At 45.4% G+C, this 26,454-nt stretch overlaps 1 protein-coding gene across 3 annotated transcripts in view; it reads left to right on the top strand.

The window, feature by feature from the left end:
* SFXN5 (sideroflexin 5) overlaps positions 1–26,454 on the top strand; it is a 126,493-nt gene that overhangs the window by 39,802 nt on the left and 60,237 nt on the right. For 2 of the 3 annotated variants that reach the window (XM_065929537.1, XM_065929535.1), the window contains exons 6-9: positions 2,105–2,130; positions 20,158–20,211; positions 21,197–21,253; positions 22,572–22,637. In XM_065929537.1, the coding sequence (XP_065785609.1) occupies positions 2,105–2,130; positions 20,158–20,211; positions 21,197–21,253; positions 22,572–22,637 (203 nt within the window). The remainder of the gene's footprint in view (positions 1–2,104; positions 2,131–20,157; positions 20,212–21,196; positions 21,254–22,571; positions 22,638–26,454) is intronic. The other variant, XM_065929536.1, reaches the window with a different exon arrangement.

The raw sequence follows: 26,454 nt of genomic DNA, 5'->3' as shown, positions 1-26,454 counted from the left end.
TTGGCTCAACTGTTCAAGACTGGTCAGTCTATGGAGCTTGTGAAATGTGTCTGTCTGTCTTTTCTGCCTGAGCAATTGGGATGGAGTCGAGGCATCCACAGGTAAGTCTGGTGCCCCCACCCCAGGGTGATACCCGGCTCAGCGGCAGCTTCGGGGTGACATTTGTTAGGGTGGGCCCTGCCTTCCCTGAGTCACTCTTGTCTCACCTGTGCACGCAGTGTGCCTTCCTTCCAAGCCCTGCTCCCTGCTCAGCCCTTTCATGCAGTTAATCCCCAGTCTAACTCCCTCGTCTCTGATCCTACTTTTAAGCTGCCCTCTGCATGTACACACTTGAGTTTGCACCACTGCACACACAGGGAGGCAGATTCCCATGCCACGGAGAGCAGAGGGCAGAGGGGGCAATGGGAGAATGTGTCCCCAGGAAGTCCCCACCCTGTGGCCACTCGAGGGACAGCTCTATGTACAGCTTGAAAGTGAAAGTGAAAGTTGCTGGGTCATGTCCAACTCTTTGCGACCCCATGGACTATACAGTCCATGGAATTCTCCAGGCCAGAAAACTGCAGTGAGGAGCCTTTCCCTTTCTCCGGGGATCTTCCCAACCCAGGGATCAAACCTAGGTACCAGCTGAGGGTACCTAGGGAAGCCCAAGAATACTGGAGTGGGTAGCCATTCCCTTCTCCAGGGGATCTTCCTGACCCAGGAATTGAAGCAGGGTCTCCTGCATTGCAGGCAGATTGTTTACCAGCTGAGCAATGCGCAGCTTATGTGCAGCTTGGTGGCCTGGAGAGCCCTTGCCTGTACACTGGCTGGGGGCGGTGTGGTTACCCTGCCTCCAGTTTCTGAGAGGCTAAGGTCCTTGTCCAGACTCGCAAAGCAGAGGCCAGTTTCACACCAGTGTGCTGACGCCTCCTCCACGCCTATCCCGGTGTGACTGAGTGTGCCCCCACCCCTGACTTGCAGGGTGGGTGGCGGGGGGCTGACTGCTGCCTTGGGAAGCCCCACCAGAGGATGTTCTCAGTCCAGGAGGTGAGCCAGTATCCCCACCCTCAGAGGGCCTGGCCTCGTGAGGGGGGGAGAATATAGCCAGCCATGCGATGTCGTTGTGTAAACCAGGGCAGTTAGTGCCCGGTGACCCTGGCTTGGCCGTGAGGAATTAAAAGGCTCAAAGATTCTTGTAGCCGTGGCTATAGGTGCCCCCCAGGACCTACATGGGGCCAGGGCAGGCTCTGCCCTTGAGACAAACTTATCCTGCAATTCTCTCATTAGTCTTTGGGTCTCTCCGCAGAGGGTGTGGGTAGGAGTGGTGGCTCATGTGTATGCATGTGTAGGAGACCAACGTTTGCTCTAGAAGTAACCCATACAAGTGTGCTTCCCTGTTGCTCGGCCAGCAGCTGACTGGCTGCTGGCAGCTGGCAGCTAGAGGCTGGGACAGGAGCATGCCCACCTACAGCAGCGAGGGTGAAGGAGGGGGCTTGTCATAGTCCGGGGGCTGTGAGCAGCGATGAGATGGTGTCCAGGGTCCAGCTGCACTGCACGCAAGCCCTTTCCTGATCTATCAAGGATGTCCAGCCAGGGCCCGAGAGTTTCAAAGAGCTCTGGCACGAAGTCTCTCTGGCATCTCCCTACCCACACATCTCAGGTGGGAAGGGGATGCCCTTTCCAGTAATGGTCATAATGCCAAGAAAGTAAGGGTATGTTTTAGAAAGACAAGATGAGGGGAGATGGAGGACATCCCAGGGCCTTCAGAGACACTGTGGTGAGTGTGGGCAGGGGCGTGGTGCCTCATGGAGGAAGTCACGGGAGGACCGCCAAGTGCGGAGTGCCAGTGCCTCAGCCGTGGGCGGCCCCCTTCAGGTGGGGGGGCCCTGTTTTGGAGCAGAATGAGAACTGAGGGGATCAGAGGCAAAAAGGCTGGGGGACACAGGGGAGCCCTCGTCCTGGGGAGGGCTGAGCTGGGAGGAGGTCCGGGGCTGGAGATGCCTCCTGCTTAACTGACCCGAGCCCTTTCCTACTAAGATCAAGGTCAGAAGTTTCCTGGCATCTCGGTTGAAAGGCAGGTGGGGCAGAGGATTATACAGCTTGACTCTTCTCTGTCCTCTCACAGGTTACATTCCTTTTGGGACGCCAATTGTGAGTATTACCTTCAAAGGGTTTTCTTTTCTAAAATATTTTTTAATGTATAGCTTTACATCACCATTCACAAATATTTGAGTGAGTTGCTGATTTAGAATAAATTCCTGGAGGGGAATTATTATAGAAAGCATCATGTATTTCTTTTTAATTCTCTTGATGTGTGTTATCAAACCTCTTCCCATAGAAGGTGTGCCAGTATACATCCTACAGGGCCTCGAAGAGCCTTCATCTCTGCATATTTCCCATTCCGAGTATTCTCAGTAATTAGGACTTGCTGGTTTGATTACAGGGAAGTTTTTCCAGGGATCTTGGGAAGTCAGAAAGTAAGAATGCCTTCTGAAAGCTGAAGAACTCAGCATTATTTTTGTTCAGTTTTGAAATCGAGATTAAGTTTATTCAATTTTTTTTTTATATTGGAGTAAAACAAATGTACAGAAAGGTTGCATTTGTCACAAATGTACAGCTTGATAAATTTTCACCAAGTGAGCTCAACAAAGTGAACATCACTTAGATAAACATATAGAGCATTATGAGCATCTCAGAAAGCTCACATGAACCCCTCTCAGTCACTATCCTCACAGGGAACCACTTTTCTGATTTCCTTCATTGTATTCTCATTTTGCCTGTTATCAAACTTTATATAAATGGAATCACTTATATAAAGTTACTTTTTGGGGGGCTTGGCTTCTTTCATTCAGCTGTTTATGAGTCTTATTGCTATATGTAGTATTAACTTGTTCTAGTTCATTGCTGCATAATATTCCACTACACATCCTCATTTCTCTTACATTTTACCTAGGAGGCCAAAGAGATAACAACTAAGCGCAATATGTGATCCTAGAATCAGGACTGGGTTCAGGGCAGGTGTGTGTGTAAAATGATATTGCAGTTTCTTGTAAAATTAAACATATGCTTACAATGTGAGTCAGCAATCCTATATTTAGGTATTTACTTTAAGAGAAGTGAATACACATGTCTGTACAAAATCTATACATAAATGTTTATAGTAACTTTTTTTCATATTAGCCTAAACTGATGGCCAAGATGGCCAACAGATGTTAAAACCACTAAGTGAAAAACGATTGGGAACAGGATATTTACCTAGTGTAAAATTTCCTATTTATTTCATAAATATCATTCTATATTTATTAATTTATAGCCTCCTGTAAATAAGGGTCTTCCCTTCTGCCTCCCACTTTCATGTTTTTAAAATTATCAGTATGGTCTTGTATATTTTCTATGTTCCATGGATAATAATTTACTTTTGTCATTATTCATTTTTATATAAAAATTGTGCCAAATTTGACCAGTAGAGACCCTTAAAGCAATTTTTCTGTCCCTTTGACATGACGTGTTTTTTTGTTCTTAGAATATGTGCTTCAGTACTTGCTGGCACAATGTATGGATACTCCAAACTCATCTTGTAGTTTCTCTGCTCTAGACCCAGCTCATCCATTTCTCCAAAGAGCCTGATTCCCTTCAGAGGGGAATGGTATTTTAGAAACCAAAATCTAGCTATCCAGGTATGCTCACTGTGCTCATTGTCACTGGGATGTTGTTGTTTCTAGGCCCTCTTAGCAGACAGATCTAGGACATACAACTTTTTAAAAATCATAACTTCAGACTAATACGTCTAATTCCAATCCAATATCTCAGAGTCATTCCCCTCCTTCCATTCCATATTTACAATCTTTCTTCTCCCTGAATGAGAATACAACGATGCATTTATTCAGTTACAAAATCTTGTATGTACAAATAAAAGAACTTCAGAATTTCTACATTAATGCCACTCAAACATATATCAATCCACCAAAATGTATTAAATAAATCTTAAGATTTCTTTGAAGTTCTTTTTGTCCATTGAATAGATCCTACCTATAGAGCATATAGTTAGAGGACCGTGTTCAAAAGTTATTTGAATTATTGTCTTCTGTGTGTATATGTTATTTATTTGAGATACAGTTAGGTTTATTTGTTTCTGTTGCCAGTGAATTTCATCTGTTTCCCCATTCTTACTGATTTATTTTGAAACTAGATAAAATATCAACATAATTCAAAAGTCAAAGCTATATTGTGTGCTGTGTGCTAAGTCATTTCAGTCGTGTCCAACTTTTGTGACCCACCAGCTCCTCGGTCCATAGGATTCTCTAGGCAAGAATACTGGAGTGGGTTGTCATTTCCTTCTCTAGAGCATCTTCCCTATCCAGGGATTGAACCTGACCTGTGTCTCTTTTGCCTCCTGCATACCTAGCTATATTAAAAAGGCATAATACAAGTCCATTTCCCTCTCTAACCCTTCATGGTCAGTCCTTCCCACTCATCCTCTCTAAGTAAATAATCTTATGCTCCCATTTCTTTTTGTAAAAATTAGCAAATAAATATATTTTCCTTTCTTTTTTATAAAAGGTAGCATACCAGATAACCCTTTGGTCTAATTTTTTTCACTTAATGACATACCTTGGAAATCACAGTATATCAGTTTATAGAGATCTTCCTCATTCTTTTTTTTTTTAAAAATAGCTGCATAACAATATACTACGTGGAAGTACCACAATTTATTCAACTATTTTCTTACGTGGCTTTCATGGTGGCTCAGACAATAAAGAATCTGCCTGCACTGTGGGAGACCCCGGATTCGATCCCTGGGTCGGGAAATCCCCTGCAGAAGGGAATGGCTACCCACTCCAGTATTTTCCTACATATGGACATTTAGATTGTTTCCATTATTTTGCCAATATGAATAATGCAAGAATAGATACTCTGTACATATGTGTTTTGATATTGTTGGAAATATATATTAAGGGTAAATTCGTAGCTTTTCTGTAAGGAGTAATTAAATAGTCATTTCTGGCAATGCTGAGCAAGAAAAAAAAAGAAGATACAAATGAACAATACTAGGACTAAAAGATAGAATAGTTAAAGCTATAATAGAAGTTTAAAAGGTCAGAATGCATTGAGCAACCTGAGGCAGTAAATTTGAAGACTTAGAAAAAATGGATACATTTCTAAAAAAGTATAGATTACCAAAAACTGCGTAACAAGATGAAATATAGGATTTGAAAAGACCTGTAAAGAGAAAGAAATTAGATCAGTTGCTTAAAATATATGCGCCAAAGAAGTAACAAACAAACCAGAACTTACCACTAGGCTCCTATGATCTTTCAGGTGAATACACTCGAAGGAATAGCCAAATTCCATCTTTACAAAACTCTTTAAAGAGAATAAAAAGGAGGAAATGTTCCCCAGTTCATTTATGAGGCACTTTGAGACCGATACCAAATAAGCAGATATAAGAAAGAAAAAATTTAGGCCAATATCACTTATGAAATTATACATAAATAGTCTAAATGAAATAATAACAAGTTGAATCCAGCAATGTATTAAAATATATCGTACAATATTTACCAAAAATGGTAACTTTAGAGAAGGTATTAATGTAGTTCATCACATTAACAAATTGAAGGAGAAATGATAACTTAGTAGATACAGAAAAATCATTTGATACAATATAACTCCATTTATAATTTTAAAAAAAAGATTATTTAGATCTAGAAGGGAGGTTCATTAACTTAATATCTGTCAAAAAAGAGAAAAACAACCAAACCCCATAGCAAGTACTATTCTTTAAAACATTTTTTTATGTGGAGGATAATTGCTTGCTATGCTGTGTTGGTTTCTGGTGTACACTGTGAGTCAGCTTTAAGTATACGTATATCCCCTCCCTCCCGAGCTTCCCGCCCACCCTACCCCCGTCCCACCTCTCCAGGTCCTCCCAGCGCTGAGCCGAGTCCCCTGAGCACTGCAGCTGCTTCCCGCAAGCGCTCCGTTTTACGCATGGTAGTGTATATATGTCAGTGCTGCTGTCTCAGTTCATCTCCTTCCCCACTGGGTCCACAAGCTCATGCCTTATGTCTGTGTCTCTACTCCTGCCTGGAAATAGGTTCATCAATACCATTTTTCTGGATTCCGCATATATTCACTAATATACAATATTTGTTTTTCTCTTTCAAACTTACTTCACTCTGTATAACAGGCAGTAGGTTCATCCACCTCACTTTAACTGACTCAAATTCATTCTGTTTGATGACCGAGTGATATTCCATTGTGAAACTTCCCCTGGTGGCTCAGTGGTAGGGAATCTACCTGCCAATGCAGGAAATGTGGGTTCAATCCCTGGGTTGGGAAGATCCCCTGGAGAAGGAAATGGCAACCCTCTCCAGTATTCTTGCCTGGAGAATCCCATGGACAGAGGAGCCTGGTAGGCCACGGTCCATGGGGTCACAAAAGAGCTGGACATGACTTAGCGACTAAACGACTGCATTCTATTGTATGTATGTACCGCGACTTCTTTATCCATTCATCTGTTGATGGACACCCAGGTTGTCTCCATGTCCTAGCTGTCATAAATTGTGCTGCTACGAAAATTAGGGCCCGGGTGTCTTTTTGAATTATTGTTTTCTCAGGGTGTGTGCCCAGTAGTGAGATGGCTGGGTCATGTGGTAGTTTTATTCCTAGTTTTTTAAGGCTCCATACAGTTTTCCATAGTGGCTGTATCAATTTATATTTCCCACCGACAGAGCAAGAAGTTTCCCTTTTTTCCACATCCTCTCCAGCATTTATTATTTGTAGATTTTTTTGATGATGACCATTCTGACTGGTGTGAGGTAATACCTCACTGTAGTTTTGATTTGCATTTCGTAATAATGAGCAATGTTGAGCAACTTTTCATGTGTTTGTTGGCCATCTGTATGTCTTCTTTGGAGAAATATCTGTTTAAGTCTTCCACCCACTAATTTTGTTTTAATTGGAGGATATTGCTTTACAGCGTTATGTTGGTTTCTGCTGTACAATGTGACTCAGTCATAAGTATACATACATTCCCTCCCTCTTGAGTCCCACCAATTATTCGATTGTTTGTTGCAAGTACCATTCTTAAAGACGAATCAAATAAAGGTAAAATCTTAATGTCTGGGACAGAGTAAGAATGTTTGACGGTAGTGCTTCTATCCATCATTTTCCTAAGAGACTAGCAAGTAGAATAAGACATGAAAAGTATCAGGATCGGAAAAGAATAAACACAAGTTTATTCATGAGAACAGGCAAACTATTGGAACTACTCTTTTATAAGATTTATGGATGTAGGACAAATATATAAAATCATTGCTGTATGCTTATAAGCCTATAGCAAACATTTAGATTTTGATTTAAAAAAAAACATTTAAAATAGCACTTAGAATGATAAGTTACCCAAAATAAATTCAAGAAAGGATGTGCAAGACCTTTACGGAAAAACTTATAGCACTTTATTGAAGGCCATTGTAGGCCTTCAACTAAATAAATGGATAAATATATTGCCTTGGGTAGAAGTATTTGTAATCATGAAGATACTCATTTTCTTCAAATTATATTCAATGTAATTCCAATCAAAATAACAGGATCTTTCATGGAACTTACTAAATACTAAATACTTACTAAATACTAATACTAAATACTAAAATTTAACGAACAGGCTAAGGGCCAAGAACAGCCAAGATAATTTTCAAGAATATGGTAACAGGAGAGTCATCCTAGGAAGTAGTATAAAAGTGAAAGTGAAAGTCACTCAGTCGTGTCTGGCCCTTTGCAACCCCATGGACTATACAGTCCATGGAATTCTCCAGGCCAGAATATTGCAGTGGGGACCTATCCCTTCTCCAGTGGATCTTCCCGACCCAGGAATTGAACCAGGATCTCCTGCATTGCAGGCAGATTCTTTACCAACTGAGTTTGGTTTGGGTTTGAGGATAAGCAAATAGATCATTGGAGAGGAATAGAAAGTTTGGAAATGTGCCCATACCCATATGGAAGCTTGATATTTGACAGTTCAGTGGAGAAGAAAGATGGACCTTCTAACAAATGATACTATCTATATGGAGAAGAAATAAAGTTAGATTTCACCTCATACACAAAACACTTTATATATGAAAAGAAAATACTTGCAACACTGTTTGTAACAGCAAAATAAAGGAAGCCACTTGTCCATCAACAAGAGAATGGAAAAATAAGTCATGATTTAGTCATACTTCAGAAAACTTAACACAGGAAAGAAAAAAATGAACAGGGCTGCATTTGTCAATACTGATAAATCTCAAAAACAATGATGAATGAAAAAAACAATAGCAGAGTAGTAATACTGTCTAATGTAATTTATATAATGTTTTGATATGTAAAGCAATATTATATATAATATATATTAATATATAACATAATATGTAATATATAAGAATATATATTTATAGGTATATTTTTCATGGAGTCATAAAAACATTCATGGGAACAGTCAGCAACAGATTCATGATTCTACTTACCTCTGGAGAGAGAGAGGCAATGGGATCTAGCAGAACAGGAGGAGCTTCATTTATATCTTTGACGTTTCATCTTTTAAAAAGAAAATTTTCACAAAAATTTAACAAAGTAATTAGATTCGGCAGTATGTGGATGTTCATTATACTATCCTCTAGACTTCTCTGTATACTTGAAATGTTTCATTTTACGCATGTGTTTTAAATATGTATCAACATGTATAGGAATATCATTCTCACCTCTATCCTTTTGTAATTTCCCTGAAACTTCTACATTGTTCTGAAATATTCTGAGAAAGTATTATAAATTTCTCCCACCATAATTGTGTGTGTTTAATTTCCTTACATTCCTCATAGTTTTTGCTGTGTATACTTCAGTGCAGTGGAGTTTGGTATGTTCATGACGTTTTTATCTTCTAGAGGTTATAATCTCCACCTTCCCACCTCTCTTTTTCTCTCACAGATGCACACATACACACACACACACACGAAACATCTGTTTCTTTGAGTATCGTTGCTTGAATTCTACTTCATCTCATGTTAATATTTCTATTTCCTTTTTGTTTGTTCCACTTGTAAATTATTGCCTACACATTTTCATTAGAGTGATATTTCTGTATATATGTCTCCCATGGACAAAACTGAACTGAATTCCACGTTTTTTTAACCCACTTTGAGAAACTGTCTTTAACTTCAGTAATTAATGGAACTTATTCATACTTATTCTGCCACTGGTGGTTGTGAGCACTTCTCCCAGCCATCCAGTGGTAAGTTTGTTATTGTTTCCGTTTATTTTCCTGATTTATACTAGACTGATAATTTTTATTGGTCATTTTTGTTTCTTAAGTAGTTTTGAAGGGGAGCCTCTTAATCCTCTCTAGTTACCATTCACCTGTAATGTGTTATAGAGCGATTTCATTGTATTTACTTTATCAATATCAATAACTGAATAGGAAACAGGACCTCCCCAATCCTGCTCATAAAGGAAGAGATTTTTAGCACACCATCTTACCCTGTTTTCCACCACTTCATTCACATACACTTGCCCAGATTTTGTACATATTCTGGAATCTCACCAGTTTTTTGAACCCTTGCTTGACACCTATATTAAACCTCACAAGTATATAGGTTGCATGTGTGTGTGTTCTCTATGCTTGGCTAGAATACTTTTTTGAATAATATTAAGAGTGTGTGGGCAATACTTTCTGAGTCCTTGCATATCTGAAATGATTTTTTCCCCCTCTTATACATGAACAATAGTTGGCCTGATTCTCTTTTTCTTTATAGGTAAACCTCCCCCATTCCCTTTGGGATCTTTTGGTATTTTCTCTCTTTATCTTTGGAGTGCAGAAATATACTTAGGATTAAAAAAAACTTCTCCATATATTTTATAAAATTATACAAGTAATACATGAATATGTTCTTTGGAATTCAAAAATATCACTAAGAATTTTTTAAAGAATATTTTTAAAGTTATACAAGTAATACATGAATATATTCTCTCAACTCAGAATTCAAACAATGCAAAAAAATATTAAAGTTCCTCTGACAACCCTGAACTCCAAATCTGCTCCCAGAAGTAACCTCTGTGAGAAGTCTGGTGTGAACTTGCAGGCTTTTTTCCTAGGTATTTGCATAAAAATGAATCATCACTAAAATTTTTGTTTTGTTTTGTATCTTTTCCATTAAAAATACAAAAGTATACTTATTTATCTACAAGTAGCTTAATTACACTTAGCACTTTGCCTATGTAAAGATCTCTTTCCTTCCTTCCCGCTTCCTTTCATTTTTCCTGCTGAGTAACAATCTCTCCCATAGTGATGGATTTAGATTATTTCTGATAACTTTCTATTAGAAATAGCAGTGCTGTGGGAAAATCCTTATAAAGCTTTTTTGGTACAAGTATGAGGATTTCTTAAGGGCCCATTCCAGAAACTGAGCTTGCTGTGTAAAAGGCAATGCACATTTCCCTGAACACCAAAAGATCTCACTTTTTTCATATATTTATTGACTATTTACATTTCCTCTTCTATGAATTAGCTATTAATATCTTTTGTCCATTCTTATATTGACTATATTTTTCTAATTAATTTGTAAGTGTTCCTTTTATGTTTGGATGTTAATCCTTTGAATTGTATATATTGCAAATCTCTTCTAGCCATCCTCTCTTTACTCTCTGGTGTCTTTGGTAGAAAAGTTTTAAATATTGATTCTTAAAATATAATGGTCTTTCCTTGGATTGAGCTTTGAGTCTTGTCCCCACTTCTCACCTTCATCTCTTTCATTAAAATAGCTGGATTTTTGAGGGTTGTGTCTAGGAATCAACTCTTAGATGCATTTGTCATTTCTTCTGTTTTCATTTCTAATTTGTTCATTTCTTCTTTTCATAATATCCACTTTTCCTCTTTAATTTGTTGTGGCTGACTTTTAAAAAACTTATTGCTTTGAATTTATTCTTATTTATTCTCATTCTTTCCTTCTAATGAAACTCTTTAGGGCTCTGAATTTGCTTCTGAGTATATCAGATACTTGGCTATGTATATGTTTTCATACAATGATCTATATTTTTATTTTTTAAATAAATCTGAAATTATAGCTTTGAATCGTCTTTAATCAATTTGTCAGAAGAATACATTTTAAATTCCAAGTGATTGTGTTTTAAAATTATATATTCTTTTATTGTTATTTGTAGTTTATCTTATTTTTAGAGAGAATGACCTCTACAATTTTGCCATTTGAAATTTATTATGGTTTTCTTTGTAGCATAGTATATGATTATATGAAGAGTAGGACTGTTTGTATATAACAAAAAGTTCAAAACAACAGTAGTTTAAACAAAATAATTTATTTCCCTCTCAGATCAAAGAATTTTGGAGATAGGCAGATCCCACAGTCATTGTGAATCCAGAGTTCCATTCTTCTACATCATTCTCAGTGCTGGCTTCTAGTGTCAGTAACTTCATAGCCCAGGATGGCTGCTGAAGATCCAGTCATCACATCTACATCCCAGGGAGGAGAAAGAAGGGAGAAGTAAAAGGATGTACCTCTTATATGAGTCATTTCCCTTTAAGTAGTCTTCTTTAGAGTGTCACACAACAGTTTTGTTTATATTACATTAGAAATTAGCTGGGTATATATAATCAATCCCCAATTATAGGGATTCATTAGTGAGAAAGAAGAGAAGAATAGCTATAGGTAGTCAAACAAGGATCTTCCATAATAAATTTTTATAAATATTCCATCAATGCTTAAAAATAAAAAGATCTATCATTTGGCAGTATCATCTCTCTCAAACCACAGAAGTTGAGTTTGGGGCTTATTCCTCATAAGAGGTCAACGGGACCTTTTCAAAATTAATGGCTGCCATCAACTGGCATAATCTAGCCAACCCAAGGGATGCCAGCACTCTCTCTAGTTCACAAGTGTTATTGAGAACACCCTGTAGTTTTCCTCTCTCTCCTCTTCCTAAGACAAATCAATCACTCCAGGGCCACTACGGCCTTGTAGGCATTGTAGGAATGTGGGTGCCGATTCCCGTGTTGCTCAGGGCTTTACTGCTGAAGTAGACACTGTGAATGTCCTACCAGGACCAGTCCCTCCCAGCCCAGAGCAAACATCCCTCTGCGAAGAAATGTGTAGGATGTGAGAATAGGAATTCCAGCCTCTGACATCCTGTATGAACACATGATTGGGATTAATGGGCAACACGACCTGGGATGGTCTCAGTGGCAGCCGGAGCAAAATGACAATACTCACCTAGCCTCCCTAGGTGAGACTCACTTCTTAGCCCCAAGTAGCTGTATTCCAGTATTCAGAACAGCTGGGCCAGAGGCCAGGTCCCAGGAGGAGCCACTGGTTGTGGAGAACCTGTGGCATTCTTTCTGGGCACTTCGATGTGGATAAGAAATGTGAGGACTCACTGGTCCCACTCCCTTCCTGGGGCCACCACCTTGTCCAGTAAGGAGGGAGCACTGTGACTCTCTGGGCACTTCAACCCCAAGGCTTGGCTTTCACCAGCCACATCACCTCTTCTAAGACCCTGCTGTCTCCTGCTAGCACTGAACATCTCAGTAAAGGCGTGGTCTGAAGGGGAGTGAAGGTTCCAGTCCATGCCTTAGGGAAGCCCCTGCTGTGATAGAATGGGTAAGGAATATACACATGCAGAAACCACTAAAATGCTTACCAAAATAGAAATGGGGTGCCAGCGAATGTGCTAGGAACTGGGTCCCTGAGTGATAAAGGGAAGGGGTGAGTCAGGCTGGCAGGTGTCTTGACTAAGATGCTTCTGGAAGTAATATCCAAATTACCTCCTGCCTGGGTGAGCATCCCTGACTTGACCCCACCCCGCCATGCTGCTCCCACCTTGCCTGAGAGTAACTTAACCCTGCCCCCATCCTGCTCACTCCCAGAGCTCAGGAGAAACGAGCTGGTTTTCTCCCAGAAGCTGGTGCCAGTTTAGTCAGCAGATTTCACAGATCTACTGGCACCCATGTAGTGTCTTATTTTAAGCTTAACATTTGAAGATGGAAACTTTTCCCCCCTTGATGTGTGGCAAAGAGATCCCAATTTATACATAAGCATGGCGGCTAAGCCAGTGCACCACGGCTGTTCCCAGGCGGGTGCAGTTCATGGCTCCCCTTTTTCAGGTACCTTCCCAGAAAGACCCCCACCAACTGTGATAGCTTCTGACAGTTGGCATCTATGTTCTCAGGTTTCCTTCAAGAGATACGCAGCCGTGTCCTTCCTGGGCACGTGTGGCTGGGGAGAGGCAGGGCCAGGGTGTGGGCCCCTATCCTGTCCTCTCTGCATTTCTCTAGCTGCCAGCCTGCACCCTTGGCTCCCATAACATCTCAGGGCAGCAAGCCTGAGGTTCTCCCAGGCGGCCTCTGTGTCTCCCTTCTCGGCCCTGAGCTCCCTGACATTGCTGTCCTCCCCTCCTCTCTCCTGTCATTCTGGGAGTCTCAGAACTCAAGGCTGAAACCCCTCATATCCAGCTGGGAGAGTGAGGAGGGCAGACCGGGAGCATCCTGTCAGTGAATTCAGAGGTCTCGGGTTACGTCCAAACCTGAGATTTTCTTGCGACATGAGGAGCCCTATCTACTCTGAACCCTCTCATTTTAATGCTGCAGATGGTCCTGTAGACTTAGAAACCCCATTTCTGCAAAGGTGCTGGTTTAAGTCACATCCTCTCTGTGGGGAGGAGGGGTGGGCCCCAGAGGGTTCGCTTACGTGAGGATCTGGCTGAGTCTCAGGGCCTTTCTCACATCTCCCAACCCTCTTCATCCCAGACTCGACTTTTTCACACATTTCAATCCCAACCCTAATTTTCTTCCTGGTCATTGTAATCAGACACCAAAATGGCTGGTATCTGATTTGCTTCTCACTGCAGCTCTGGCTTAGTTTATACCATCTAAGAGGTGGGGTTCAGTTAAACTGGAATGGACCAGTCAGGAACAAACATTCATTTGACAAAAGATATTTTCTTGAAACGGTTGGGCTGCTTTAAATAGCAGCACCCCTAATGTGCCCAAGTATTACTTTTCAGACCATTAGCTATAGAAATCAGAAGATGGAGACAAAGTCGAAGGAAAAAGCAGGCAAATTGTTGAGTACTGGAGCCCATGCTTCATTTTCTTTTGAAAATGAAGAGGAACATTTTAGAACTGAGTGCATCAGTGTGCAGAAAAAGCGTGTGATGCTAAAGGACTGTTGCTTTGCCGGCGAGGACTCCCAGGTATTTGAGAAGTGAACGTTATGTGGTCTCATCCCTCTGAAGCATCTGGAAGCTCTCGAGGAAGACAGATTTTAAACATTTATTTACTACCAAGATAAATACTGCAAAGAAGGCAGGCAGGGTGCTGAGAGAGCATGTGACAGGAGACCTACGTCATCTTAAGGGCTGGAGGGGGCTTCCTGGAGGAAGTTGCAACTAACCTGAAACCCAGAGGATGAGGAGGGATTACGCAAATGAAGATGGGGTGGAGGGTGGCAGGACTAATATTTCTGCCATTTTCCTGCCAAGCAAGACAATTTTGTACCCTATAGTCTTCCCTTGACTTAAATTTCACCACTCAGTTGTTTAGACACACACCCTGTTTCCTCTTTGAATTTTTTTTTATACTTTTAAAGTTTCTTTTTCTTATCACTTGAATCACTTTCATATGAGTGCCAACCCAAGGGATGGGAGGTTGCTCAGTTCTGAGTCCCAATATCATAGTACACAGAATTGTGGCCAGCAGACTTGCTGCCTTGTCCCTGTCTTCAGTTGTTCATGTCTCACTTCTGGCCAAGCAGATGAGATATTTGGTGCCTCTCTCCCACACTGAGACCTCATCTCTCTGCAGAGGTTAGAACACTCTGAAGGTGGAGGGCTGAAGTGAAGTTGTGGTTTTTCTTGTGAGCCAGTCACCATAGGGGTACAGTCGGCCCCGTTCCTCATTCTGTCCTGAGATGAGGCTCAGTTACAAACTTCCCTTCTTTCTGGACCAGCCAGGGTGGCCCCAGAACTGGACCAATGGTCACCAGTTGGGGTAGGTTGACAAGCTGGGCTGCTCAGGAACCAGCATCACCAGGGAAGACATTAGTAGTGGTACAGGTGCATTAGTAGTGGTACAGAATTTTGCCCAGGAAGGACAGCATATTCACTCTTTATGTGAAGTAATCCCTGTATCAGTCAGCTATTGCTACTCCAGTGCTGTGTAACAACCATCCACAAAATTGCAGCAGCAGCCATAGCATTCATTCTTAGGGATCTGCAGTTACCTGGGAGTTTGGCCGGTCTAGGCTGGGCTTGACTGAGGTAGTTTTGCTTCTCACTGCAGGTCTGGGGTCAACTGGGAGTCAACTCAACCATACTGGACTCTGCTCCTCACATCTCATCCTCCTTGGATGAGAACACTGGTCAGGACATGTCACCTCTCTGCAATGTTAGGAGCACAGAGGGCTGGCATAAATAAATAAGGTCTCTGAGGCCTGGGCTTCGAACTGGCACGCTGCCACTTCCTCCCACGTGCCGTTGGCTAAAGCAATACCAAGAGCCTGGAAACAAATTCCTCCCCTGGCACGGGTGTGATGCAAGGACCAAACTCAATCTGCTCCCCTCTTCGAAGGCCGACAGCCTCATGCAATCAGACTTTAATCGAAGGAGTAAGAAGCAGAAGGACGATGGTGGTCATTGTCACAATCCATCATGGATCCTTTCCCTGGCCAAGAATCAATTAATGTCCTTAACAATGAGTTAGCAGTGTTCTTCCGGTGTGTGCTGTGGGCCCAACTTTGTGCTGAGTGCTTTGGGGGACGTCAGAGAGAAAAGCCCCGACTCTACCGTCAGGAGCTCACTACCTTTTGTGGACTAAATGTTCCTCAGTTGTGTAATGTAGACTGTGAAGGTGAGAGACTTGAGAGAACAGCAAAGACTAGAAAAGAATGAGATAGAAGGAGAGGAGCGATACTAACACCTAACACCTGGAGAGCGGGGCGCATTCTCCGTTCCAGACACCCTGCCCAATTCTTGCCACGCCTCACTAGTTCTCCTGGTCATCCAGAGAGGTACCAGGACCGTCCCCATTTAACAGATGAAAAAACAGACGCACAAAGGCCTCAAGTCACTTGTGCGTGGTCACACAGCCAGTACATATGAGCACCAGAATTGGAGTCCAGCTCCTCCCACCACCAGAGCCTGAGGACCGGTCACGAGGGCCTGTGGCCGGCCACCCAAGGGAAGAGGAAGCCAAGGCAGGCAGATGTGCAGAGAGGGCAGCTGCCGGGGGCGGGAGCCGTGGAGGGGACCCCAGTCGTGTTATGAACTATAAATGGGAGCAAAGATAGGATGTGCGATTTGGCCCAGGTCCTGCGACAAGATAGGGTGCAGGCTGGGAATTCTGGCTGTCGGCTCTCCTCTATGTTCCCTGGTCCCAGCCGCTTTCTGGGCTCTCTACCCGCTGAGCGGCCACGCTGAAGCATCTCCGTCTTGGAAGAGGTGCCATCCACTGGCATTGAAGCCGGCGGACTGGCTCCCTCTCTCTATTCATCTCTTTCCTCGTTTCCCCTGCCGTGTTCTGGAAAGGGCAGCGTGAGGGAATGTGGGCAGGTTGCACCAGAGATATACATCTGAGAACTGAAGGAACATTTATTTTTAATTTAGACTTAAAAAGAAAAAAGGAAGTTATAAAATATCTGCTCTTGCTCCTGGGATTGTGCAGATGGTGCTGCGTGTTGCCTAATAGGGAGCGGGGCTGGCGCCGCGTGCTTGCAGCCCCACCAGCCACTGTAGGAACCTGGAAGGCGGGTCCGGGTCCTCTTGCCTCAGCCTCAGATGGCTCCCTTGCGTCCCCTTTGGCCAGTGTGGCATGGTGTTCCGCTGCCTACTCACCTCTCCCTCCCCGGACTCCCATCTGCTGATTGCCTGAACCTCCTCCAGTGAAGCTCATCTCTCAGCCGTTCCTGCTCCCAGGAGCACACACGTGCACACCTCAGCTCCAGCCTACCACCTCCTTTGGCAGATAACCAGACCTCTCTTTTCCTCAATTCCTGCTTGGATGTGAGAGCTTACCAAGTTTACACACACCCAAATACCTGTTTAAACCATCTAGTCATTTCCATGCCCAGAAGTTATGGAAGACATCCCCATACATTTTGCTGTTTGGTCCTGTGTTCACCGTGGTTCGATATGCAACTCTTCTGGTAGTCTCCTCTAGAAGCTGATGGAGTTCAGTGCATAGAAGATGCTCGAAAATGGGCATATAATGTGACTTTTCCTTTGTACTCAGGCAGTTGAGCTGGAGAAGGAAGCCCTAGAGAGGTGGGGCTCCCAAGCCAGAAATCAAGAGACCTGACTCTTTCTCTAGCTTGCTTTGAAGCCTCTGGCAGATCACTGAATTTGTCTAAGCCTCAGTTGCCCCATTTGTAGAATATAGAAAGTAATCTCTATTTTGTTTGGACCCCAAAGTTATAATAAAGATCTTGAAAGTGACATAAGTAAAAATACTTAGTGAAATCAATCGATTAATTCATCTCTTTAAGAAAGCGTGCCGAGGCACAGGGGCCCAGCCTGTGCAGGAGTTTGGGACAGGAGTCTGGTCAGATTGGCCAGCCAGGTGAAAAAGTCACTGGTTACACTGTGTGTGTGTGTGTGTGTGTGTGTGTGTGTGTGTGTGTGTGTGTGTGTGTGTGTGTGTGTGTGTGTATTGCATAGACTGGGTACTAGTTTGCTTTAATTTAGGGCTATAGTTTTGTTCTGAAAAATAGCTCAATATCACATAAAAAAGGCATGCCATAAGAAAAAGCAAGTAAGTTGAAAATGAGACAAAAGGAAAGTTAGAGAAGAAAAGAAAATAAAGGTGTAAGTCCAGTTGCACACAAGACACATGCAGTGTGTCTGTCTCCTTGGCAGATGTAGGTTGTGGAGACCCAGCCTGGACATCTTGACAGTCAGTGCAAAGAGGGACACAGTCGGAGGCCCTGTGTCTAAAAGATAGATGCAAACCGGATGTTCAGAAGTGTAAATTTCTGATCCTGAAACCAGAAATTTCCTCCAAGAGGATTCATAAAGGGGACCAATGTAATGAACAGTGAGTCCTGGACAACAGCTGTCTGGCAAATACAGTAAGTCTCATGGGCTACGTCTTCTGATGGTCCTGGTGACCCAAGTGCAGTTCAGGGGGTGCAAAGGAAACTGAGGGGGAGAATGCAATGTAGTTCATAACACACCTGTGTTATATAGACCAGTGGGTTAAGGGAATGTGTTTTCCAACAGTGGAAAATAGCTTTTATTTCCTTGGGCTTCAGGAGGCAGGCAGACATACACATATGTGTATGTACATCCCAGTGCAGGAGAACGCACGCCCCCCCCCCCACACACACGCATACCACGCACTCATGGGCTCACCTGTCTGCGCCCAGCTTTGGCCTCGCTAGGCTGTTTCCTTGCTATGCTCTGGTCCTGACTAGGGCACTAGGAGGAGACCCTGGGTCCCCTGGAGTTCCTTCTTGACAGGACTGGTGGGAAAATTCCCTTTTACAGACAATGGAACCATCTGTATTGGCTTCATACCTACTACTTGGACTCGGGGAATAGAATTTAAGCTGAGATAGGAACTCCAAGGTCAACCTCTCCATCCTACAGGGGAGAAAGCTAGAACCCCAAAGGGGCAAGTCTTCTGCTGGAGACCATACAGGAATAGAGCCAAAGCTGAGACCCCAGATCCCTGATTCTCACTCCAGCACCGTAAGCTGTCATTGTGAAGAAAACTCGAGTAGGGATCTTATTTGGGGGAAAAAATATCATAAGATAATCCTTCATCAGTGCTATGGAATGGCTTTACATTATATAATTTTATTCAAACTGATATGGGCCAATAAATATAAATGTGTATGCATGTTCACTGTTTTAAAACATTTTAATGTTTAAAACATGATTTACTAATGCTGCTAAGGATGTCTAGAATTTGATTTACTGCATAGAATTGAATGTTTATACTTGTTCCTTACAGAAATTCTTGCCAAAGAGCCATTTTATCTACAGGAATAATAAATAAGTCAATATGTGGATGGCTGTGCACATTTTTTCCATATGCAGCGGCACTTGGTAGATGTTATTTTGCACACAAGCACTCAAAAGGTAAATCTGACAGACACATATGAATCCTTGAAGTCTAAGATTTGGTCAGTGTCAAGATCAGGCAGTTAATCTGGACATAAACCAAAAGAATAAAGTCACTGGGTCTAGGCCTTAGATATCTGGGCTTTGGAAATAATGAGTCCACACTTATGTAACCAGACTTGGTCATATGTGTGTATTTATTCATTCATTCACACATTCAACAAATACTTATTAGACATCTATGTTTCATTCAATAGCCTAAACATAGTGTAGGTTTTGCTTCATGGGGGCCCAGAGATAATATATAAATTTCCCTACTTGTGTTGGTAAAAAGGCCTTTAAATATGGGGCTTCCCAGGCAGATCAGTGGTAAAGAATCTGCCTGCCAATGCAGAAGATGTGGGTTTGATCCTTGGGTTGGGAAGATCCCTTGTAGGAGGAAATGGCAACCCACTCAGGTATTCTTGCCTAGAAAATTCCATGGACAGAGGAGTTCGGTGGGATACAGTCAATGGGGTTGCAAAGAGTCAGACACGACTGAGCACACACCCTTTAAAGCCTTTGAAACGAATGTTTTTGAGTCCTCACAAAGATCCTGTTGGACGGCTAGGGTGCGAAGAAGCCAGGTTAGCTGGGTGGAAGTAAAGGGGCTCCTTCTGTGTGCTCCTTTGTTTTTATTGTTCCCCTGGACACCAGTTATGAAAATACATATGTCTGCTGCTAAAAAAAAAAACACAGAAATACTCCAGAAGAATGTGAGGAAGTACTGACCTGCAGGGACATCTACGTGCTATGTTATAGATTTTTTTGATGCCTGGAGATATGTATATGTATGTGTATTTGTGTACATGATATATATGGTGAAGTTTTTTCCCTTTATAAAAATGGATTATGCTGTCATATAATTCTGCAACCATGGTTTCTTCATTGTATGTCATCTCACTTTGGGCAGTGGTTTGTACAGATCACACACATTGGTTTATACGGATCCAGCTCACTTTTGTTCGTGACTGTGTCATTTTTCTTTGCAAAAGTGTAGGGGGTTTCTTCTGCCTTCTTCAGCCTTTTCTTTCTCTCTCATAGGTTGTTGGTCTTCTCTTGCCCAATCAGACATTGGCATCCACTGTCTTCTGGCAGGTAACAGTTTCCCTGCGAAGAGAAGGCTCCTGAGAGGGCACCCGACAAGTGCTGGTTAGAGCACCCTGCCCCAGCGTCACCTCTCTATCTAGTCCCCTTGCGGAAAGTCGCCCCCCTTCCGACTCCTCCCCAGCCCAGAAGCCACTGGGAGAAACCTTAGGACTTCGGTCCTGCTGAGCAGGTCCCAGCAGCCAGCCCTTGGGCCATTATATGTGACCCAACCTTTGCACAGAGGGGATGAGGGCTGGCTTCACCTGGATGCTTGTTCCATTGCCAGTGACCCTGAGGCCCTCTGCCTCATTCTGACATCAGCCTCATCCAAATCTATGGGGGAGGTAATTCACCCTCAACCCTAGGGTAGTGAGGTGGGTGAAAGAGCTTTACGGACCCCAGTCTCTGCCCTTGGAGGCAGTCTGGGTTGTTGGTGTCTCAAAACAGTAACTCTGTATGTGTCTGTGTAGGGAAAGCAGGACACGAAGAAAAACCTGTTGGTCTTAGGAGAAAATGTCAGAGTCTTCCTGAAGGGAAAAAAAAAACAATAGTGTCCATGTCTAGGTGCCGCAGGTGGTGCAGGACACTGGGCTGGGGTATTATGAAAGAGGCTCAAGGCTGCCAGCCGTTCCAGGGCCCTTCTGGGACGGTGTCCACCTTCCGTCCAGTCATTAATATAAAAAGGATGATTCGACAAAGCCTGTGGGCCCATTCGGGGCAGTGGACCCTAGAATTCTGGGAGAGGGGGCCAATGTCTTGGTTTACCAGGAACTGAGGGGTTTCCCAGGACTGGGGTCTTTGGGCGCTGAAACCTGCATCGTCCTGGCAAATCAGGATGGCTGGTCGCACAAACATGGGGGGTGGATGGAGCCACCATGGATAGAGACCCGTGTCTTTCTGGAGGACTGTGGCCTCCCAGGTTCAGACCTAGCTTCCAGGGAGGTGACCAGCTCTCCTGACTTCTCCTCCCTCGCCCCCTCCCCTTGCCTTTCAGTGGCTGAACCAGAGCCACAACGCCTGTGTCAACTATGCAAACCGCAACGCTACCAAGGTGAGCATGGCAGACCCTCGCCTGGTGGTGGGCTGCGGGCAGGGTGACCCTCTCCTCTCTGCCACGTGGCATGCCTCCGTCAGGGCTGCTCCTCCGGGTTTGACTGCCAGCCCTTCAGGAGGGGCCCCACCAGGGAGGTGACGAAGGCCCATCACATGAGAGTGTGGTGGGGAAGGCAGAAGGGATAAGCCCTGCTGGTTTCTGAACACTTCTGGGGCAGCCCTTGCATCAGGACAGCATCAGGCATGTGAGGACGGAATTCCTCTCAATCTGCCTCCAAGTTTGCCTGGAAGCGGCCCCGGTGCCCCAAGATTGCTGGCTGCAAAGCTAAAGGGCCACCTGTGAGGGTGAGGGGTCTGAGAGGACCCTCGTCCCCCAAAGTGCCCTGCACTCCTGGGATGAGCTCACAGCAGAGGCCCAGTCACCCTTCTCCTGTTGAGGAAGGGCTGGGCCCCTGGACTTCGCTGACAAGGCTTTCTCTCCCCGTGTCAGTCCCCCCACACATCCGTCCAAAGGCAGCAGAGGGGAAGGGAGGTCTAGGTCCCCTTGGGGGCTGCCAGTCTGGGGAGGAGAGGGTCTGGGCACTTGCAACCTTGGTGGGGAGTGACGGGAGTCATGAGCTGGGAGGAACGGTACGACTTCCGGGCCCAATACTCCGGGGACATCCCCACCTTCTCCCGTCTAAACCTCTGGCCCACATCTCTCTCAGATGCTTCACACCTGGGCAACTCTGCTTGGCTGGCTCCCATTCACCTTAAACCAAACATCTCCAGAATTGCTGTCGTAGTTCCTCAGCTCTTGCTTAATTTTGTGTGTCACAACTCGGGATCCACTTTCCCAGAGACATATTGAGCAACACCCTCCTACTGGCCTGGAAGACCTGCTTGGTTGATGAGGCCTGTGAGAGCCAGTCAGGCTGTGGCCACCTCAACATTGCCATTTCCCCTGAGAAGGTACTCTGGGTGCCAAACAGCCCCTTCGCAACATTTAGCTTTCCTAACTGGATCTGCTTGCCCCAGCCATAAGTGACCTCTTTTGGCTCTTGCTGTTTTCTACTTCCAGCCAAATGTCTGCCAAGGACTTTTCTAGAATAGGGCAGAAGAGCAGTGGGCCCTTTGGCGTCTCCCTGGACATAGCTGCCCCACGTTTTCCATGTGCGGAACGGTGCTGAAGGAGGCATGGATCCCTTTGGCTTCCAGAGACCTTCCTTTTCTCCTGCCCTTCAGGCTACTGGGCGGGAATGGCTCTTGTGGCTGGGGCCGTTTGCAAGGGTGGGAGCTTTGGGCACCCTGGGGTCCTGAAATTCTGTATCTTTCAGCCTTCACCTGCATCCAAGTTCATCCAGGGCTACCTGGGAGCTGTCATCAGTGCCGTCTCCATCGCTGTGAGTAACCCCCACCCCCCGCCATCCACTCCACCCTGCTGCTCTCTGGCTGTCCCCCCAGCATCTCGGGCCAGACCTTATCTGCGGGTCAGGGCTGGGCAAGCAGTGTGGGAGGCAGAGGTTTCTGTGTGGGGGCTGTCAGGCAGGGAAAAGTAGACCATAGGTAGAGAAGGTGACGCTTTCATAGGGAGAGAGCACAGGCTGGTGCTCCAAGTTTGGGGGAACAGGAAGGGAGGGGAGGCAGTGCCCACGGGCCGTGTGAAGGGCTGACAGTCCAGCCAGGGGCAGGAAGCCTGCTCTAGAGGGATGCGTGTTTACCTGCTACCTTCCTCAGAGGAAGCTCAGTGATGTGGCTGACACAGCAGTGAAGGGCCTCATAATCCAGCCCCAAGATTGGTCCAAATGCCAGCTCCCCTTTAGTCTTTGCCTGTGTTCCCTGGGTCCCCTCTTGGTGGCCTTGGTTATGTGGTCACATGTCCAAGCCCTCCTGGAGTTCTGTGAATTCTGCAAGAAAGGGGCAATAGACTCATTTTGAATCCCACAGGGCTTTTGATGAATACAGCAGCTACTAAGTAGGGGAGGTTTGTAAACTGACTATGTGAGACCACCTATCTGCCCAGTTGAAGGCAGAGGGCAGGTGCCCTAGCGAAGGGCCTGAGCCAGAGCCAGAGTGAAGACCAGGATCCCAAGACCTTGGCATGTTCATCCCACCCCTGAACCTATCTTTGGTCCTCTCTCCATCCTGGCTGGGTGGTCTCCCATAGCCCACTCCAGAGGGTAAGAGTCACTTTACAATTTCATTATTTTATTCATTACCCAATAAGTACAGGTAGTTGGCAAGAAAAATAATCAGGAAATGCAAAATTAAAAATATTTGCACATAATAAAAATTCACATATACTCATCTTTTTGTAAAACCCACCTTCTCATCTTTCCCATTGGTGAAGGCAATGGCAACCCACTTCAGTACTCTTGCCTGGAGAATCCCAGGGACAGGGGAGCCTGGTGGGCTGCTGTCTATGGGATCGCACAGAGTTGGACATGACTAAAGTGACTTAGCAGCAGCAGCAACATCTTTCCCATGTCCTTAAATAAATGTAGTGGTTCACGCCCATGTACTGACCCACTGGTATGGGTGATACCCATATGGTATGGTGGTGATACCACACACCACCATTTATTTCACTGTTCTCCAAAATGGATTTGTGGCTGTACTGAGATGGCCTTATTTACTCTGTTCCCACGTGGACCAGGTTCACTTCCAAATACCTGTTAGGAATGGGGTGGTCCCCATTTCATGCCCAGGATCCCTCTCCTTTCCTTACGTCTTAACCAGGCACGAAGCCAGAATTGCCAGCTCCATTTAGATCACTCATCAAGAGGCTGCTAAGCCACCCTGGTGGTCCTGCAACCCAACATGAGACTTCATACCTTTGAGGGTCTTACCAATTGGGATCTCTGATTCTGGGGTTGCTGGTCAGGGTCAGGGGACCTTGTGAGAGAGGAAAAGGGGCTCTGTCACCGTCCTCCTGCTCCTTATGACACGAGGGGCCCATAGCTGTGCCTGTTTGAGTGGCTTGAAAATCCCGAGTTCCTTCTTTGAGATGTAAGGGGAGGTGGGGAGGAGCCAGGAGGAGGAAGCCACACGGGGAGTGGCCCTGGCTGGGACGGGCTGTAGTGCTAGGGGCTCACTGTCCTGGGGGACATCTCTCTCCAGCAGGCCTGGGGCTGCAGGTGTGGGGACATGGCTTCTTCCCAGGGCTCCAGGCTCTCTGCACCCCAGTCCTCACTGCTCCACCCTTGCAGCCCTCACTCCATCCCAACTTTGTAGGGCCGGATCCAGCCCAGATTATGGGGTGAAGGTTCTGACGCCCAAGCTGCAGTTACTGGGGCTTAGGGCCCTCCAGGCTTGCAGAGTCAAGGTCTTACTCACAGGGGATGGGGCCTCATGCTGGGCTGTCACAGCCCCCAGGGGGTATACCTGTGCTGGGGACACCCTCCTTCCCCTCCCCTCCTAGCTGCAGAGCACCTGGAGGAGGTGTTCCCTGACTCTGCCAGCCCCAAGTCCTAGAAACTTCTGTCTTTCTCATTACTCGCTCAGTTCCGCCCCATGTCCTGTCCTCTCGTTGTTCTGCCGGATTTCACATTTACCAGGGACGGGGACAGGCCCCATATCTTCTCCCCCACGGAGTGGGGTGCAGAGCAGTGCTCCGTGAACACTTATTATTAGCTTGCTGATCGATGGTTGGCTTTAGAGGCCCCTCTGCGCTCCACCCGCCAGCGGCTTGTCCCCCCGCCTGACGTCTGCGCACAGTGAGGGTCTAACTCCGGCAGATGGAGTGGAGTTTCTGACTTGGAAAATATGCAGCTTGCTTGCTTTTCTTTTGTGTGTGTAAAGCATGAAAACCTCCAAAGAAAGAGGCTTTATTTTATTTTCCTTTCCCCTTGTTCTTTGGAAGCCCAGGCCTCGCGGCCTCATTAACTGATCTCTGCTTCAATTAGTGACAAATCCACCCCTCTCCCTCCTGCCCCAGGGTGAGCCTGTTAGAAGGAGATGACCTGCAAACAAGTGTCACGGCCCCAGTGGTTGGCCCAATTCTGGCGTTAATTAAAGTGAGTCCTACAAGCAGGCGGCATGGATGAGGGCTGACAAGCCAAGGGCAGATCCCTGAGACTGAGGACCTGCTGAATCAAGGCTAGGCCCTGTGAGTCCAGCCCTTTCTCCGGACCTGGGAGAGCCCGTTTCCCCTCTCACAAGAGCCCCTGACCTTGGGCCGCAGCCCCAAGAATCAGTCTCCACTGTGTACCCCCTAATGGCAGTCTCCTACGGGTGGCAGGATCACCAGTGGGGGGGTTAGCAGCCTTTTGGTGAACCCTCTAAATAGATCTGGCAATGTCTGTCTTCTTACTCGGGAATAAAAAAGAAATTTTGTCTTAAGTTATTTTTGAAATCTAGCAGTTTGCTGTCTTTTAACAAAGGAAGTTCTGTCAGCGCGCGCTGTGCTTCAGTTCGGGCATTCGTGTTGAGCATTTCTGTGATCACCCCCGCCGAGTCCTGGCTACCGGAGCGAGCCCCAGTCATTCCCTTCAGGAGTGCAGGAGTGCCAGGCACTTCGCCAGTGCTGGGGGATGGCACAGACCGGTGTGACCTTCAAGGTGCTGAGAGGGGAAGAAGCAGGGGATGCGCTGCGGTGTCACCGTGATCGTGATAAAAGTGATTTGGTGGGAAAGGACACGGGGGAGCACCCCCTAATTCACAGTCTGTCTTCTAAGACAGACCGGGGGGTGAGGGCAGGGCTGTGTGTTCCAGAAAGAGGGCACAGCACCCAAAGGGGCGCCAGGAGAAGGAGAGCAGGACAGATTCCAGAAGCTGTCAGAAAACGAGCATGGCTGCCCTGGAAGGGGTGATGGTGATGGGCTGACAATGAAGCGGGCAGGGATGGGTCAGCAGGGGCCGGCCGTGAATCGCCATGCGTGCCTTGTCAGTCGTGAGGAGAGCCCTGCCAGGAGCCCCTGCCTGGGCTCAGGGGCCTGGGGCATTGCAGAGGGTGTGGACAGAAGAGGGTTGGAGGGGAAGTTATGGGCAGTTGGCAGGGCCAGTAGATGGACCACCTGACTGGACACGGGGTCCTGGTTAAGAGTGGGCTTGGGGCCAGAGAGGAAGGCGCAGGGCTAAAGAGTCACGTGAACAGTCAGGAGCTGGATGGCAGAGCCAGAGAATGAGCATTTTTCATGCCTGATCCTTGAAACACTTCACCTTCAGCCAGATCTTCGCTGGCCAAAGGCTTTCCCTGTTGGAGAAATGCTGACCTCTATT

Source organism: Muntiacus reevesi, chromosome 3, assembly GCF_963930625.1.
Source record: "Muntiacus reevesi chromosome 3, mMunRee1.1, whole genome shotgun sequence".
Lineage (NCBI taxonomy): Eukaryota > Metazoa > Chordata > Mammalia > Artiodactyla > Cervidae > Muntiacus > Muntiacus reevesi.
This window is presented reverse-complemented; position numbering and strand designations above follow the sequence as displayed.